General features: G+C 45.3%; 3 protein-coding genes across 4 annotated transcripts; 2 read left to right on the top strand and 1 right to left on the bottom strand.

Moving 5' to 3' along the window:
- Nucleotides 1-646: 646 nt before the first annotated feature.
- LOC133906972 (probable calcium-binding protein CML11) lies at nucleotides 647-1,510 on the bottom strand. Its single transcript, XM_062348941.1, has one exon. It carries the CDS (start codon nucleotides 1,443-1,445, stop codon nucleotides 849-851), a length of 597 nt encoding a protein of 198 aa, XP_062204925.1. The 5' UTR covers nucleotides 1,446-1,510; the 3' UTR covers nucleotides 647-848.
- A 1,174-nt stretch (nucleotides 1,511-2,684) lies between these two features.
- LOC133906884 (uncharacterized) lies at nucleotides 2,685-3,463 on the top strand. Its single transcript, XM_062348847.1, has 3 exons — nucleotides 2,685-2,934; nucleotides 3,010-3,060; nucleotides 3,162-3,463. Exons 1-3 carry the CDS (start codon nucleotides 2,736-2,738, stop codon nucleotides 3,278-3,280), a joined length of 369 nt encoding a protein of 122 aa, XP_062204831.1. The 5' UTR covers nucleotides 2,685-2,735; the 3' UTR covers nucleotides 3,281-3,463.
- A 2,356-nt stretch (nucleotides 3,464-5,819) lies between these two features.
- LOC133907892 (NADH dehydrogenase [ubiquinone] 1 beta subcomplex subunit 10-B-like) lies at nucleotides 5,820-8,032 on the top strand. Of its 2 annotated transcripts, none has more exons than XM_062349995.1 (3): nucleotides 5,820-6,196; nucleotides 6,293-6,363; nucleotides 7,307-7,325. In XM_062349995.1, exons 1-2 carry the CDS (start codon nucleotides 5,911-5,913, stop codon nucleotides 6,319-6,321), a joined length of 315 nt encoding a protein of 104 aa, XP_062205979.1. In that variant the 5' UTR covers nucleotides 5,820-5,910; the 3' UTR covers nucleotides 6,322-6,363; nucleotides 7,307-7,325. The 2 variants fall into 2 exon arrangements, with proteins under 2 accessions (XP_062205979.1, XP_062205978.1); XM_062349994.1 differs by lacking the exon at nucleotides 7,307-7,325 and adding an exon at nucleotides 7,868-8,032 and having other exon boundaries at nucleotides 5,821-6,196.
- Nucleotides 8,033-15,745: the final 7,713 nt, after the last annotated feature.

Genomic DNA, 15,745 nt, shown 5'->3' with positions numbered 1-15,745 from the left:
AGAACCATAAAAAAAGAGTCGGCAAATGGATTGAGAATGAGGTAGATTTTTTCTAATTATTCATTGAGCATATAGAAACAAAGTTGGAACTACAAAATAGAAGGGTGTGGTTTAACCTCCAAAAAGGAACTAATTATATTAAATTCATTCTCTAAAACTAATTATATACTACTAACTGCAGGTCAGAAGAAATAAAAGCACAAAGCTGTCAGCTATCTGAATTCTGACCAGATCAAAGCTAAAATTTTGAGACTTTGCAGATGCTTGGACTTTTCATTTGGATCAGGCCAACGCATATATTCTCACCACAAAAGTTAAATTCATGATTGCTAGCCTGGCTGTCCAATGCTAACAATAATTAAACTCCGTCAATAACTTAAGCAGAACGTAAAGGGTTATGATTGGCAGCCGTGCACTGAATTATGTGAGAGGACGATACAGGGCGAAGAACAGCGAGAACACCATCCGAATGATCAACAGAACAGACAGAGGACGAACACACCGAGCACGATTCGCATACCATTTTTATGGGTGTGCTTCAATGATATGCACATCAGGATGATCTCCTAATTATCCTTGACCAGCGTCTAATCTTGCCATGACATGCAAGCAAACACTGACAGGAACAGGCGAGCGCAATCAACCATTTAACCATGTAATTTTGTCCTAAATTGACTCCTTCTTTTTTGTTATTCACAGGATCGAGCACATCACCTCACCTGCAGCTTCCTAAATTACTTAATCTTACTGATTGATCTCCCAAAAAGAGAAAAGAAAACCAACTCAAGATCGAAACCAAGTAACGATGGATGCGCGCGTGCATTGGTCAAATTCCGGTAGGCATGTAATCAGGAGAAGATGTTGTCGAACGCCGCGGCGGTGATGGCGCGCGAGAACTCCTGGAAGTTGATGCGTCCGTCGCCGTCGGTGTCGGCCTCCTTGATCATGCCGGTGAGCTCCTTGACGGTGAGCGCGTGGCCGAGCCTGGCCATGGAGTGTGCGAGCTCGGCGGCGGTGATGAATCCGTTGCCGTCGCGGTCGAAGATGCTGAAGAGCCTGCGGAGCTGGTCCTCGGAGTAGGGGGAGCGGTCGGCGAGGAGGTCGGGCGCGACGAACTCGGAGAACTCGACGAGGCCGTTGGAGTTTGTGTCGGCGTGGGTGATGAGCGCGTCGAGCTGGTCGGCGCTGGGCGTGAGGCCGAGGGAGCGGAGCAGGGAGCCGAGCTCCAGCTGCGTGAGGGAGCCGTCGGCGTCGCGGTCGAAGGAGCGGAAGATGTCGCGCAGCTCGGCCAGCTGCTCGTCGTCCAGCCGCGACTGCTGCTGCTGCTGCGCGTGGCTGATGGTGGCCGCCACGGCGCTGGCACCCCGGCGGGTCGTCGTCTCCGGAGGCTTGTGCGCGGCGGCGTCGACATGGTCGCCGGCGGCGGCTGTGGTGGCGTCGGTCATGGCGAAGTCGGGGGAGGCGGGGAGGGAGACGAGGAGGAGGATTTGGGTGGTGCGGCCGGAGAAGGCGGATCTCGGAGGACGTGGTGGCGCCCCGGAATGATATCATGGGGGTATATGGGCGCTGGTGACGTGGCCGCCTCGTCAGGGCCCACTGTCAGTGGGAGCGAGCGCGACTGTAGTGGGAGGCACGTCGCGGCGGCCGTTTGGATCGACGGTAGTGTGAGGCTTCTCTCTTTTAAAACGAGACACAACGTAGGTTCGATTTGGAATACGGGATTTTATCTCCGTTATTCCCGTAGAAACTTAACTACTTTCATGTGAAAAATCCCATGAGATACTCTGGTTGGCAAATGCTCCTTGAATATACATACATTAGTCATTCAACTGATAACGTAAGAATCTTCATTCATGCGCACGACTAGTGAGGACTTGGATGATCATGATTTTCGCAGTAAGGTTAGACATTACCTTTGTTGGGGAGATTCCGGATAATAAGGTTGTGATGGGTTGTATTTGTAGGGTATTTTCTGTATGGATCGTTTATATAGGGTGAGAGAAGTAAGCGGAGTAAAATCATATCTGTTGAAAAAAAATTTGGTTGTTTGTATTTATTTGGATAAACTAAGTTAAGTTTTATTTAGTTGATCGAATTTGAGGTCATATGAATACATATAAAATTTAAGATTATAATTAGTTACATGTATGAAGATTATTTTATAATACTAATAAATTGACTCGTCCGCATAAACGGATATAGTATCATGCATACGCTGAACTAGACTAGAATAGTATATATAGACAACCAAACATATTTATTTATGAGATCATAGTATTCGTTAAATCAGATCACATGATAGACATTGAAAGTATTACGGATGGACTGTAAATACACAAAATCACTTGATTGCACTGTTAATGCAGTATCAATAAATCAATAGTAAGATGGCAGTGTGTGATACAGCAAATCATGAAATTGGCTTGCGCATACACGGTCCTCCTCGAAACGGGACAGACACGCTGGCTGGCATTTCTAGCTTGCTGCATTCTAGAGAACTAAAAAAACTTGCTGCGTTCCATGCGCTGTAAAAATAAAAAATAAAAAACTTCTCTCCTTGTGGGATAAAAAAACTTGCTGCGTTCCATGCGCTGTAAAAATAAAAAATAAAAAACTTCTCTCCTTGTGCGAGTGACGAGATAATAAATAACGGCCCTCCCTTCGTTAAACCCCGCACGGGCACAGTCGACTCGGCTATCCTCCTCCCCGCCCGTGCCACAGTAATCTCCGCCGCAATGCAGCGCCTCTCCCTCGGATCGCCACCCGCGAGGCCTTGTGCCCTTGAAGAGGAGCCCGAGGACGAGAAGGCGGCGAAGGCGTTGGTCAGGGAGCCCGTGCCGGACAAGTCCATCCACTTCATCCCCGTCCTCACGCTCCTCTGTTTTCTCGTCCTCTTCCTCCTCTCCCGCGACCCATCCTCCTCCGCTGTCACCGGTACATCTCTCTCCCCATCCCCGTGCAATCAATCCAGCGGAGCGCCTAACGCTCTGTTCTTGCTCGCGTGTGCAGATTTGCCGGTTCTGGCCGCCGCCACTCGCTCCCTCGAGGTCACAGGTGGGTGCCCTTCTCTTTCTCCCTGCCTGCCATGGGAGACACCGAGGCCTTCCTTGTCGCACCTGCTTCTTAGCTCTCATCTGGCTGCTTATCTGCGCGCATTGCAGCGGAGGCGACAGGGCGCAGGAGTGGGGGCGTGTACCGGCGGCTCAAGGAGGAGGACGCGACGCAACCACAAGGCCGCGGGCGTGGGCGGAGGCTAGGGATGGGTCAGCGGGGGAGGTGATGATGTCAGCATAGGTAGCCGTTGGAGCGAAGATAACGACGAAGACGATGCGGCGGAGGAGCGAGCGTCACCTTTCCATCTTTTTCCTTCCCTGTTTTGGCACTCGAAGGTGTAAGTCAGAATGGCAGTGGTGCCATCGTCATCTTCTTTGGATTCGTTCAGCATGTTGCACCGACTCCAAGCATACTGCATATGCTCACCAGCAATCCTAGCTCCTCAGGGCGCAGATTTAACCACCATCATCACGTACAGAGGTCCATGGATAGATAGATCGCAACTGCAGCTTCCTCTTCTCTAAAGAAAGGAGACACATCCTTCCCTCCCAAAAGAAAAATAAAAAAATGGCATCGTCTCTCGGCAACAAGCCTCCAGGCTCCAGTGTTATCAATAAACAGCACAAGCTCTCACCAGTTTGGCAGTTTGGTTCGGGTGTTTGCTACGCATAAGGTTATGCACGATTTTTAGTAAATTGTTTAGTGTTATAACTACGATAAACCATGTTTTATTAGCTTTCTAACATACCTGTTATATGCTTTGTTTTTTTACTAATTTTGTTACATTTGTGACTAAAAATTCGTTAGCCGTACTTAGCTAATCTTAAACCTAGTAAATTTAGGCGCGAACCAAATCCACGTGTAGTTGCACCAGAACAGCAAATACTATAACTTCCTGAAGAATAAATCTCATAATTGTACTGCCACACCCTGGCCTCAAAGAATTCAGACTGGAGTTTAGGCACCCAGCAAAGACACCTCCAAAAGGTGAAGCCCCAACTGAAATACTGTAACAACCATACAACATCATTACCACACCAAGAACCTCATAACACAAAGCAGCAATGCAAAAACAGATACGCCGACAAGCAAACGCTTCACCAGCAGCTAATAATATTTGAACGTAGGAATGGCCAAGGTGCCCATAGGTTAAATCACAGCTGTTTCACAAAATGTGAACAGGACACGCAAATTTTGAGTTACTGTTTTCGTATTACCATAGATTGCTGTGATGTTGGATGTCTTTCTAGCGTAGCTATAAGATTAGAGTTTGTTTTATTTGCTTCTCGATTAGAGTATCTGTAGCACAGCTTTAAGATTATCAACAGCATCATAAAAGGGCAGATGTGACAAATACAGCCTCTGTAGGCGAATACTACAAAAGAGTCAAAACACAGCTGAAAAATGAACATATGCCTCCAGAAGGTACCTAAAATTCACAATAATCCAACAAAAACAATCTAAAACATAATGAATGGTTCAAATTTGTGTCATAATTAGGTATGGGTAGTCATACCAGAGCAACCAGCAGAGCAATCGGAACATTTAACACTAATTTTATGCATGACTACATCAATTGACTTAGATAGCCGGTCAATAATAGCTCAACTGCAAAACAATTACATTAACTAAAGGAATTGCCCTTGGGTGATACAACGACGATTCAGTGCTTTTGGTAGTTTGGGGGCAAATAAAAGCATCAATGCAAGATTACAAGTAATGCTTCATTCCCTACTATTTTCGCAGATTAAAAGGGGAGTTGCAGCTGACATCTTATCTGTAATTCTACGTTACCATCGTCCATGGATAAAATACATAAAGAAAACAAAATAGTGGCATGATTCCTTACATTTTCAATCGGTCTTGTAACTACAGTCTATTCATGAACAATACAATGACAGCTGAATCGCTTGAATATCTTAGCACGTGCCTGGAACTGAATTAGCAAGAAACAATAGATGGGACTGAGGGTTTGTTTGTTTTTTATTATGATTTTAGGATTCAGAATCGAAAATAAATAAATCAATTTTACAATCTAGATTTCACAATTTGAAGACAGATTATGCCATAATACAGGGAAAGACTGCTCCTGAATTGTGAATTATGACACATATTTACCCACCATTATTATTATAAACATAACATTTTGTTTTTTTTTCTCCCTTCGTTCTCTCCCTCGCTATCAATGCTTCACTGGTGCTGGTTCTTGCACTTGCGGGGGTTGCTAGTGCTGTAACCGGGGTTAGGGTTGGCAGTGCCGTGCGCGACGGTGAATATGGCCTTACGAAGGATGAGGAGGACCGAGAGGAAGGGGAGCAGGAAGGCGGAAATATGGCTAAGGATGCTCTTTGCCTTTCTTAAGGCCTGTTTGTTTCAGCTTCGGATTATGGCTTTCAGCTTTTACAATCTGAAGCTGAAACAAACAGACAGCTTTTGGTTATAGTTTTTTAAGATCTGCTGGTTGGATTGTGGAAATATGAGAAGCTGGTTTTTCTCAGCTTTTGATAGATTGTGAAAGTCTATTTTACTAAACTGTCCATCAAAGTTTTTTAGAATCTACAATCTAAAAGTTTTTCACAATCCAGCTTTTTACAATCCAAATTTTCACAATCCAGCTTTTATAAACTGCTTTTCAGAAACTCCAGCTAAAATAAACAGACCCTTAATCATCATGGGTGGAGTAGGCTTCCTGCAACCGCAAACATTTGAGTCTGGTGGGCCGGCCCAACTAAGTGTCAGCCCACAGGCAAAATGACCCCATCATTCAGCGGAGCTTCGTCGACCACCACCAATCCCCAAGCGGAGGAGAGCTCGGCGGCCGCGGCGGGGCGGCGACAACAGAAGAGGCCGTCGAAGATGGTGCGGAAGGCCAAGGTTGAGTTCGACGAGCGGCCGCCGGATGACTTCGACCCGAAGAACCCGTACGGGGACCCGGTGGCGATGCTGGAGTACCGGGAGCACCTGGTGCGGGAGAAGTGGATCCAGATCGAGACCGCCAAGATCATCCGCGAGCGCCTCCGCTGGTGCTACCGGATCGAGGGCATCAACCACCACCACAAGTGCCGCCACCTGGTCGACCAGTACCTCGAGGCCACCCGCGGCGTCGGCTGGGGCAAGGACGCCCGCCCGCCCGAGTTCCACGGTCCAATCCCATCCCATCCCATCCCATCTCTTCTTTTCGTTATTCATTCTGTCCACTTTGATTGATCGATGTGGTCGTTTCTGCTCTGGTGCGCAGAGCCCAAGAAGGTCGTCGAGGCGGAGTAGCGGCGCTGCTGCTTCTCGTGCTGCTCTTCCTGGATTGGAGAGGTGAGGCCTCGTCCCCTCTGCCTGCTAAAACTAAATGCAGCTTAAAATGAAATGCTTTACTCTTTGTCACACGCAGTAATATGTATGGTGGAAAAAAAGTGGATTATTGGTGATGCTGCAAATATATTGGTACATTGTTGGGGCAACAGTAACCTGACAGAGATAATCGGAAATACAATAGAGTAGAATTCTAAACTAGCACAAATGCAGGAAGGGGTTTTCAGTTGACTGTATGTGTGAATTGTCCTTTCCGTTTAACCCTTTGATGGAATTTTCTCTTGTTGAGCATGATTCCTCGTGTCCTCAAGCAAAGGGTTCGCGTTTTCTTGGTATTACATACACTTGGGGATGGGAACTAGGTACACGTGAAGATGGCAGCAGTGTTCACCTCTCACTGCTGCTGTTAGCTTGTTAAGTCTTTCTTACCTCGTCCTAAGATATATATCAAACATCTGGATAAATTCTAAATTTCTCAATAGTGTACCCATTTATAGTGATAGGCAGTCAACTATGTAATTGTATCAATTAACTTTTGTTGGCCTGGGCCAACAATTTTCTCTAAAGTTTCTCTAGGAATCGACCTTAAGTTACCTTCTATCTGCATTTTCACTGGAATTATATGAGATTTAGAACTTTGTAGCTTTTATCATGCATTATTAGACCTACTTACTATTTGTGCTGGTTTTACTTCAACAATTTGACTTTGATGAAATATAGCAGAAGGATATCATGTATCCATGTTACATCCCAGCTATACTCATTGTTGATTGTAGTAGGTGGGGAACTTGATTAACACGGTACTAAGGTATGCTGTGGCACTCGGTCTATGGGTCTAACTGTCTAGGTCAATAATTACATGAAAGGCACTGGTCTTCAAAATGGAGTTGTATGAACAGTGTCTAAAGATTGTAAAACTAGTGTCTTGGCCATCATTTTTGAACAGGTGATCTAAACCTAAGGATGAAAACACTCAACAGTACTTTTGAATTTTCAACTGGAAAACCTCCATTGGCACCAAAGTATGTGTGTGTTTTCTAGCTATCAATTTTTCTAAAGAGTATCTTTGTATCTCTTTATGGCTTCTTTAACAGATTCTTAAGCTCGATATGTGTTGTATCAAGAAAATTTAATACAGACATCATCCTCCACTCCTCAATCGTCTGTAATATTCTCATGCCATGAAAAGAAAGAAGATATAGTTACTTATGATTATTGAGGAATATTTGAGGTAGTTATGGTGTCTATTTTGATCAAATATAATATGTTAGTGCCGGAATGCAACCTTTCACTCAAACATGTTTTTTGTTTGCTTACTTCATTGCACATTTCATGGGAATATATGATCATTCTTCCGACACGTCGATTGCACTGGTACATCTATCATGATGGTCCTTATGTAACCATGGAAATTGATTGTGGGAATAGACAAGTAAAGCTAAATAGGCATTGCTTATTTGAAGAACCACCTGAATAACTAAATCAGTATTTTCTTATTCTTGTGCAGGTGATCTTTCCATTGGATTGAAAGGAGTAACTTGCAACTGCTGCAGTTCTTCTTTTGCATCCGAAGTTGCTGATAGACTTCCAATAAATGTTGTCCAAGAAACATTCTTGTGCCTGTACCTTTTCTTGTCCTCTTGTGAAATTGAGCAAATCGTCGCTTGAACCTTGTGCTTTGTTCTTCAATTTCCTAACTCTAACTTTACAAAAGTGGCGTTTAGTAGGTCTTTTTCCTTGCATGTTTGATCTGCAAGGATGGGGAAGGCAGTTCTTGCCAACAAGTTTCTTTTCGGGCGATGTTTAGCATGAATATAAACTTTACTAGCTCCAAACCTTCGCTGGAGCAGCGAATTTATCACCATATCAGAGAGACATTGCATGCCCAAGTCCTTTTGATACGCTTCGTTTATCAGCTGAGCTACCCGAACGAGTTGCTCTACGCGTCTCGAAATCTGCCCGTTAAGGCGTATGCATGTCTTGTGTATTGTATATGTACAAATACTAGCTTTGAAGAGCATTCTGACATCTCATCTGGGTGAAAAAAGAAAGGTTTGTGGAGCATCTCTGCAGCTAGTACTTTGTGCTACTAGTAAGTAACCCTGTTTGAACTTAGATAACGGCAGCCAGCCCTGCTACTCATCCACTAGAGATTTAACTCTACATCTCGATGAAAAGGGAGCGGTCACCTCCCCAGCCTGTCTGAGTCCTTGAGATTCAGAATTCATGCCAAATCCGTGCGATCAGCTCAAAGAACACAAGATCGCGACTAGTTAGGCAGGCAAACATGCCTGATCTGAAGAAAGGAAAATACAGACTCATTTGGTTCCAGGCCACCACCTAAAACCACCGAATTCCACGACAAATCGCCCTAGACTCACTCTCACCTTCAAAACTCAGCTCAAAATAAAACACCAGAAAACATGAACACCTTGGAGGAGTCGCTGCTTTCTGTTCTTATAAGTTAAGACCCGTTGTCCCAACATCAATGCGTATCAAGAAAATGTTACCATCAGGGTTAACTCAAGGCACTTCTGAACTCAATAAAACAACCAAAAAAAGACACGAGAACTGTTAAAAAAGAATACATCGGCAAGAACTTCAAACATATTGCTCATAGGGTAAAAGACAACCGAAGGTGCCCGGTGACAAGAGATAGGCTACGCTGCTGGAGATAGAGAAGCGACTGACAACCACGAAAACAGGGCTTCTGTCTGAAATTTGATGCAACTAAGGCTGTGTTTGGTTAGCTTCATCCTGCATGAGACCGTCCAGAACGTGTTTGGTTCATTGGATGGTGCATCGTCCATGACGAGATCTCATACAAATTCTAGGTATATTCTCTCTAGATGTTGTGTCATCTCCTAGGCCAAAATCGATCGCAGGAAGAGACATCCAGGATCATGAACAGTAATCAAAATTTCACTCGGTTAAAACAGTGGTCTTCTGTTACTTAGAAATCATAAAACTTTTTACACGTGTTTCATAATCCATGTGCAATTCATTTTAATTGAATTCACTAAAATAACTATGCAGAATTGAAACTAAAATTATAAAAAATGACTACTTTTTATAACTTCTTAGCAATTCTTCTAACAATACGCCCTCCGCCGCCGCCGTCCAAAAACTACCTCCCTACAAGCCGTCGGTCAACTGGGTCTACAAGCCACCGTTAGTCGCCTCAGCTACCGTCAACCTCCCTCCAGAAGGTCCGTCGCTCCTTCCGCCACGTTGTTATGTGAGACGATCGAGCTATGGTGTCACAGGGTGACCTAGGCCGCCTCCCTGCCGCCGTAGATGCCGTCGACCGCCTCAAATGCCGCCAACGTATCAGGGTCCTTGCACCCAGTCAAGCTGCTCCAAGCGTTGATGAGCAGATCTCCGAAGAAGCTGCACAGCTGGGGCGTGGTAAACGGACCAAGCGAACCAGCGTCAGGATCAATGGCCCGGAGTGGGCTAATGATAGGCGTGGGCATGGCCCGTGAGAATGGCGCGTATATGTGTGGCGCGCGGCTTGAGTTGGAGGCAGGATGTAACAGATAACGATAGACTCCTTCCTCCCCCTTCTCTGCTCTCTGCCCCCTTCTCCAAGATGAACTGCGACGAGTTGTTATGAACAAGCCGATTCAATCCGTCGTCCTACGCCTTCTCTAATCTCTCCACCCCTTCTCTAATATTGGCTGCTAACATCCTGGTATCAGAGACATTCGATCCTCCGCAAGCTGGAGAGCCACGATCACTTCACGCGTCTCCAGAAGAAGCAAGGTGTCATGGATCCGCAGACCAAGTTGATCATCGAGGCGATGGAGAAGCACCTCGACCACAGGCTCAACCTCAAGTTCGAGGAGTCCGACCTCAAGTGGGAGAAGCGGCTTCACGAGCTGGATCTGCAGCGAGAGGACCGCATCGCCGCGCTCGAGACGACGGCGGCGGCGTTGGAGTCCTGGAAGCCGCAAATCGAGGGCGTCGTCGACACCGTCAAACTACAAGTTTCCAAGCTCAACAAGCACCTCGAGCGAATCGCGCTCGATCCAGTGGCGGGGAATGCGGGACTCCTCGGACAGTCCATGTCGGCTACCGCGCGCCCACCTGCCGGATCACCAGCCAACGGCCCCGATGGGCACCGCGTCGACACTTCACACCGGGAGCATGAGTTTGGGTCCGTGATGACCTACACTCACCTCCCGGTCAAGGGTACGTTCGATCACAATTCTTCTAAGCAATTCATGGATACGTCCCATTCTGTTGGTCGCTTAGGAACTCGATCACCACACACTCATCACACCAGTTCCCCATACCTCAACACAAAAATCCTGAAGATCAATTTTCCCCCATTTGATGGTAGTAGCCCTCGCTTGTGGCAATCGCGGTGCGAAGATTATTTTGATCTCTATGCGGTTTCCCTTGAGATTTGGATCAAAGTCGCCTCAATGCACTTCACGGGTGCAGCGGCCCGCTGGCTTCAGTCAGTGGATCACCGTGTGCGCCATATCGGTTGGGCACAGTTCTGCATCATGTTGCATGACCGATTTGGTAGAGATGAGCATGACCTTCTCATTCGCCAGCTCTTTCACATCAAGCAATCTGGCTCTGTGCATGAGTACATTGACCAATTCTTTGCCTTAGTAGATCAATTAGTGGCCTATGAATATGTCACAGATCCCAGATACTACACTATGAGGTTTATATATGGTCTCTGTGATGATATTAAGTCCATGGTGTTAGTGCAACGTCCACAAGACTTCGATACTGCGTGTGTTCTTGCGTCTTTGCAGGAGGAGGTGGCGGATACAGCACGCAAACGGGAGTACCGCAAGCCGGATTATTCTGTTCCCAAAGGAATTTCTAAAGGCCCTCATCCACTACCACCACCTCCCAGTGCAACTAGCTACACCAGTTCAAGGCAATTGGACACCCACCGTCATACTGATCCGCCTAAGTCTCTGTCAGTGGAGGAGAAGATGGCAAATCTTCGTGCCTACCGCAAAGCCAAAGGATTATGTCACAAGTGTGGGGAAAAGTGGAGCAGGGACCATACTTGTGCCCCTACAATTCAGCTCCATGCTCTCCAAGATATCCTAGAACTCTTTCCTGATGCGGATGATGCTGTCACAGTTATTTCTCAGCAAGCTGACAAAGTTGATTACCAGTTGCAGGTACCCGAGGCTGTTCTTCAACGCCATCTCATACGCCGTGGTGACAAATCAGTTGCTCAGTCCTTGATCAAGTGGTCGTCCAGGCCTGCGGCACATGCGTCATGGGAGGATACTGAAGCTCTTCGCCAAGCCTTTCCGTACGCGCCTGTTTGGGGACAAGCAGGCACTCAAGCGAGGGGGAATGTCAGGGTCCTTGCACCCAGTCAAGCTGCTCCAAGCGCTAATGACAAGATCTCCGAAGAAGCTGCACAGCTGGGGTGTGGCAAAAGGACCAAGCGGACCAGCGTCAGGATCAATGGGCCGGAGTGGGCTAACGATAGGCGTGGGCGTGGCCTGTGAGAATGGCGCGTATATGTGTGACGTGTGGCTTGAGTTGGAGGCAGGATGTAACAGATAACGATAGACTCCTTCCTCCCCCTTCTCTGCTCTCTGCCCCCTTCTCCAAGATGAACTGCGACGAGTTGTTATGAACAAGCCGATTCAATCCATCGTCCTACGCCTTCTCTGATCTCTCCACCCCTTCTCTAATATTGGCTGCTAACACAACGGCCCCTCCCAAAATTCCAACACCTCCTGCTCGAACGTCGTTGCTCGGCCTCCTCCGCTAGTTGGCATTCACTGGTCAACAAACCATTCCCTGCTCTCAAAAGGCTACCAATTTGAGGTGCAGCTGCCGCTGCTGCAATCTGTTCAGCTGTCCCTGGAGCACTGACCCTCTGCGATCCCCCTTGATTAGCTTCTCGCCTTGGTGTTGGATCAGCACCATGGATCCCTAATGGAGCTCACTCAGGATTGGGACTTCTCAACTGGAAAGCAGTTTCAGGCTGAAGTCCTCTCACATTTCAACTCTTCGGTGCATCATCGATCCTCATCACCCAAGGGCAACTTCTACCTGCTTGCAGTTTTTCGTCGCTACACCTTCCATTTAACAGAGGAATCAGCAAGTCTGGCTCTTCATGCTTGCTTGGGTGGAGCTCCTGCTGGTTTCCATGTGACTTTTTAGCACGACCATCATTTCTGTTTCTCCGTTGCCTCTAAGCACGCTGGTCTGCATATATGTTCTATGAAAAGATTTATTTCCAAGAACTTTGATGTCTATTTCCACCTCTGGCGAGATGGAGGTGATCAGTGGGCTCGAGAGAGAAAAGCTTGGGACATTAAGGAGGAAAAATCTTGGACTCTAGTTTCTTATTGTTCACCTAAGCCCAGGAAAACAAAGCATGTTTCTTTTGCTCCTAAGATTGTGCAAGACTCTTCGGTTATGAAGTTCAAGCCTGCATGTGCTCCTCCCTCCATCAGAATTGGAAATATCTTTTATCCTATAGATCATCCCAAGCAAAGCTTCTTCATTGGTGTTCGTCATGTCCAATGTGTTTGACAGAGGAGTTCTTTCTCCTCTTTGCAGAAAAGCAATGGGCCAAACTCAAGGTCAGATATTCAGCTAAGGAAAACCTTTGCCAGTCTGAAGCATGATCTTGGCATTGAAGGTGTTGCGCTGCACACCTCCCCATGCAACCAACTTAAGTCCACGCTAACCCCCTCATAGTTGCCAGCCAATGTATGAGATACTGCCTTCTCTCACCCAGAACCCTCTAAATTAATTTGTTTTAATTGCTTGGGGATGGGCCACTTTGCTAGAGATTGTTCAAAATAGGTGAGATGCAAGTACTGCTTTAATTATGGTCATATTGCAAAAACATGCTTCAAGAGGCGAGGGCTCAAATGGCGGAAAAAATATGAAAAGAAAGTAACTTTTATTAATTTCTATTGCATCGGGGACTCACCATCTCATAATGGTAATTTGCATCCATTTGGGGGTTTCACTATTTGAGGAGAGCCGGAGCAGGTACAAATATTGCCTGATCAACACCTGCAACCTCACAAAGGTGATGGAGATTGCAACAATACAGTGATGTCAACTCAGCAACCTCAACAAAACAACGGTTGGTCAACACGCCCATTAGTGCCAACACACCAACATCAAGTGGATGAACAATCAGAATTCCCAGAGGCTAGTAAAGCAATTGGATCTTCTTCACCATCAGTAAATCATTTCTTTCTGCAAGGACATGCCCCATAACACAATTTGCAGCTCCAACATCAGCAAGACCACCAAGTACCACATGTTGTCATACCAATTACAATGGTACAACAACAAGCTCAGTGACAGTCCTTTGTGATAAATGCTCACAAGAAGATAATTGCAGTTAATTTTACTGGCCAATGGTCTGCTATATGGATGCAACAAGTGCATATTGCATTGCCATCCACACAGTTCACCTTTCAATTACAACAACAAGCTCAGTGACAGTCCTTTGTGATAAATGCTCACAAGAAGATAATTGCAGTTGATTTTACTGGCCAATGGTCTGCTATATGGATGTGCCTATTGCATTGCCATCCACATAGTTCACCTTTCAATTACCAGCCCATACCTCTCACACCATCATGCTGCAACAATTGATGGTATCATTTCTCTTATGGATGCAGTCCCAAAACCCGTGTAAGTTCCTCCAACGCAGGTTGCTCTTAGTTCGGAGTTCAGATTGCAGAACTTAACGACCCCCCAGGAAAGTGTAATGGAAAAACAAGAAATAAAATCATGGGAAAAATATACCATCGTGAAGTCAAACATGGTCTTCAAGAAAACATATGTAAGAAGAAAGTTCAAAGGAAGCAAACCACTGAGAGACTACACTGTCATAAAGATATATGTTAGAAGAAAGAAGAGAAAAACCAATGCAGAGATAGCTACAGGTTTAGAACTTGTCTCACCTCAAGTAGAGGCAATTGGTAAATGAAATGATGTGGGTGCTACACCACTGACAGAAGACAAGCTTAGGAGAAGTTTGAGGTTGCGAAACAAAAACAAGGGCTGCAAGCAGGAGATTTGCTTTTGCACCACCAGTAGAAAGAAGAAAAGTAGACAACCATCTAGCTTGCAGGACCTTGATGCCTTAGTGGGCAATGTTTCATCTCTTCATATTTTCCATGGCCCAATTAAATTCCTAGATTTAGCTGACCTCAATAACTCAGTGGAACCTTATCCAGAAATACCTATCTCTGCTGTTTAGGCAGTGGCGGTACAAAGATGTCGACTATCTCCTAAGGAGGTGTCGTTGGAGCTGTTAATGGTGCAAAGGGAGGAGAATCAGCAATTACTTGAAACTAAAAGCTCATAGGCAAGCAAGCTTTTGACCATGAATAGTACAAATAGGAGTTGGAATGCCCTTAATTGGAATATCAGGGGTCTAAACTCTGATGAAAAGTGTAGAGCAGTCAAAGAAAAGTTTGAAGAAAGTTGTTGTGCTATCTTCTGTATACAAGAAACTAAAAGGGAAATCATCGATAACTCTTTCATGAGGAGCCTGGCCCCTAGAAGATTCAACAAATTTGCCTTTGCTCCATTAGTGGCTACCTCTGGTGGAATTCTAATAGGATGGAACATCACATTATTCATTGGCCAAGTTCATCATATTTCACCCTATGCTATCACTATACATTTCACTTCAATGCACAATGCAGAATAATGGATCTTAACAACAGTATATGGACCCTGCCAAGGAATTGAAATGAACGAATTTGTTCACTGGCTTAATAATCTGACAATAAGTGATTCCTGTAATTGGATGTTCATTGGGCACTTTAACTTCTATAGATCTACCGAGGATAGAAATAGGCCAGGAGGAAACATCAATGATATTTTGATTTTCAATGAAATTATCAGTAATTTGGGGCTTCTTGAAGTCCCCCTAAAAGGAAGTTTACCTAGAGCAACATACAGGAAGAGCCATTTCTTGAGTAGTTGGATTGGTGTTTCACCTCAGTAAATTGGATTTCAACATATCCAAATACTCTTCTTCTACCCATGGCTAAACCATAATCAGATCATATCCCTTGCATGGTTCAAATTGGCACAAAGATACCCAAAGCTTAGATTTTTTTATTTGAGAATTACTATATTGAGAATCCATGTTTCTATGAGATAGTGCATGCAGCTTGGAACACTGAGATAAGAGCATCTAATACTGCAACCAAGATAGTAGCCAAGATCAAAAATCCTTAGGAGAGTTCTTAAAAGGTGAAGCAAATCAATCTCACAGTTAAACAAACTAATCAAGGAGTGCAATGACATTCTTGAAATCTTAGATAAGCTAGAAGAGCAAAGACCTTTATACACACAAGAAAACAATTTTAGAAATATCCTTAAAAGGCACATACTGCAACTT

This window comes from Phragmites australis, chromosome 24, assembly GCF_958298935.1.
Source record: "Phragmites australis chromosome 24, lpPhrAust1.1, whole genome shotgun sequence".
NCBI classification, from domain to species: domain Eukaryota; kingdom Viridiplantae; phylum Streptophyta; class Magnoliopsida; order Poales; family Poaceae; genus Phragmites; species Phragmites australis.
Note: the sequence above shows the minus strand (reverse complement) of the source record. Positions and strands in the feature narration are given on the sequence as shown.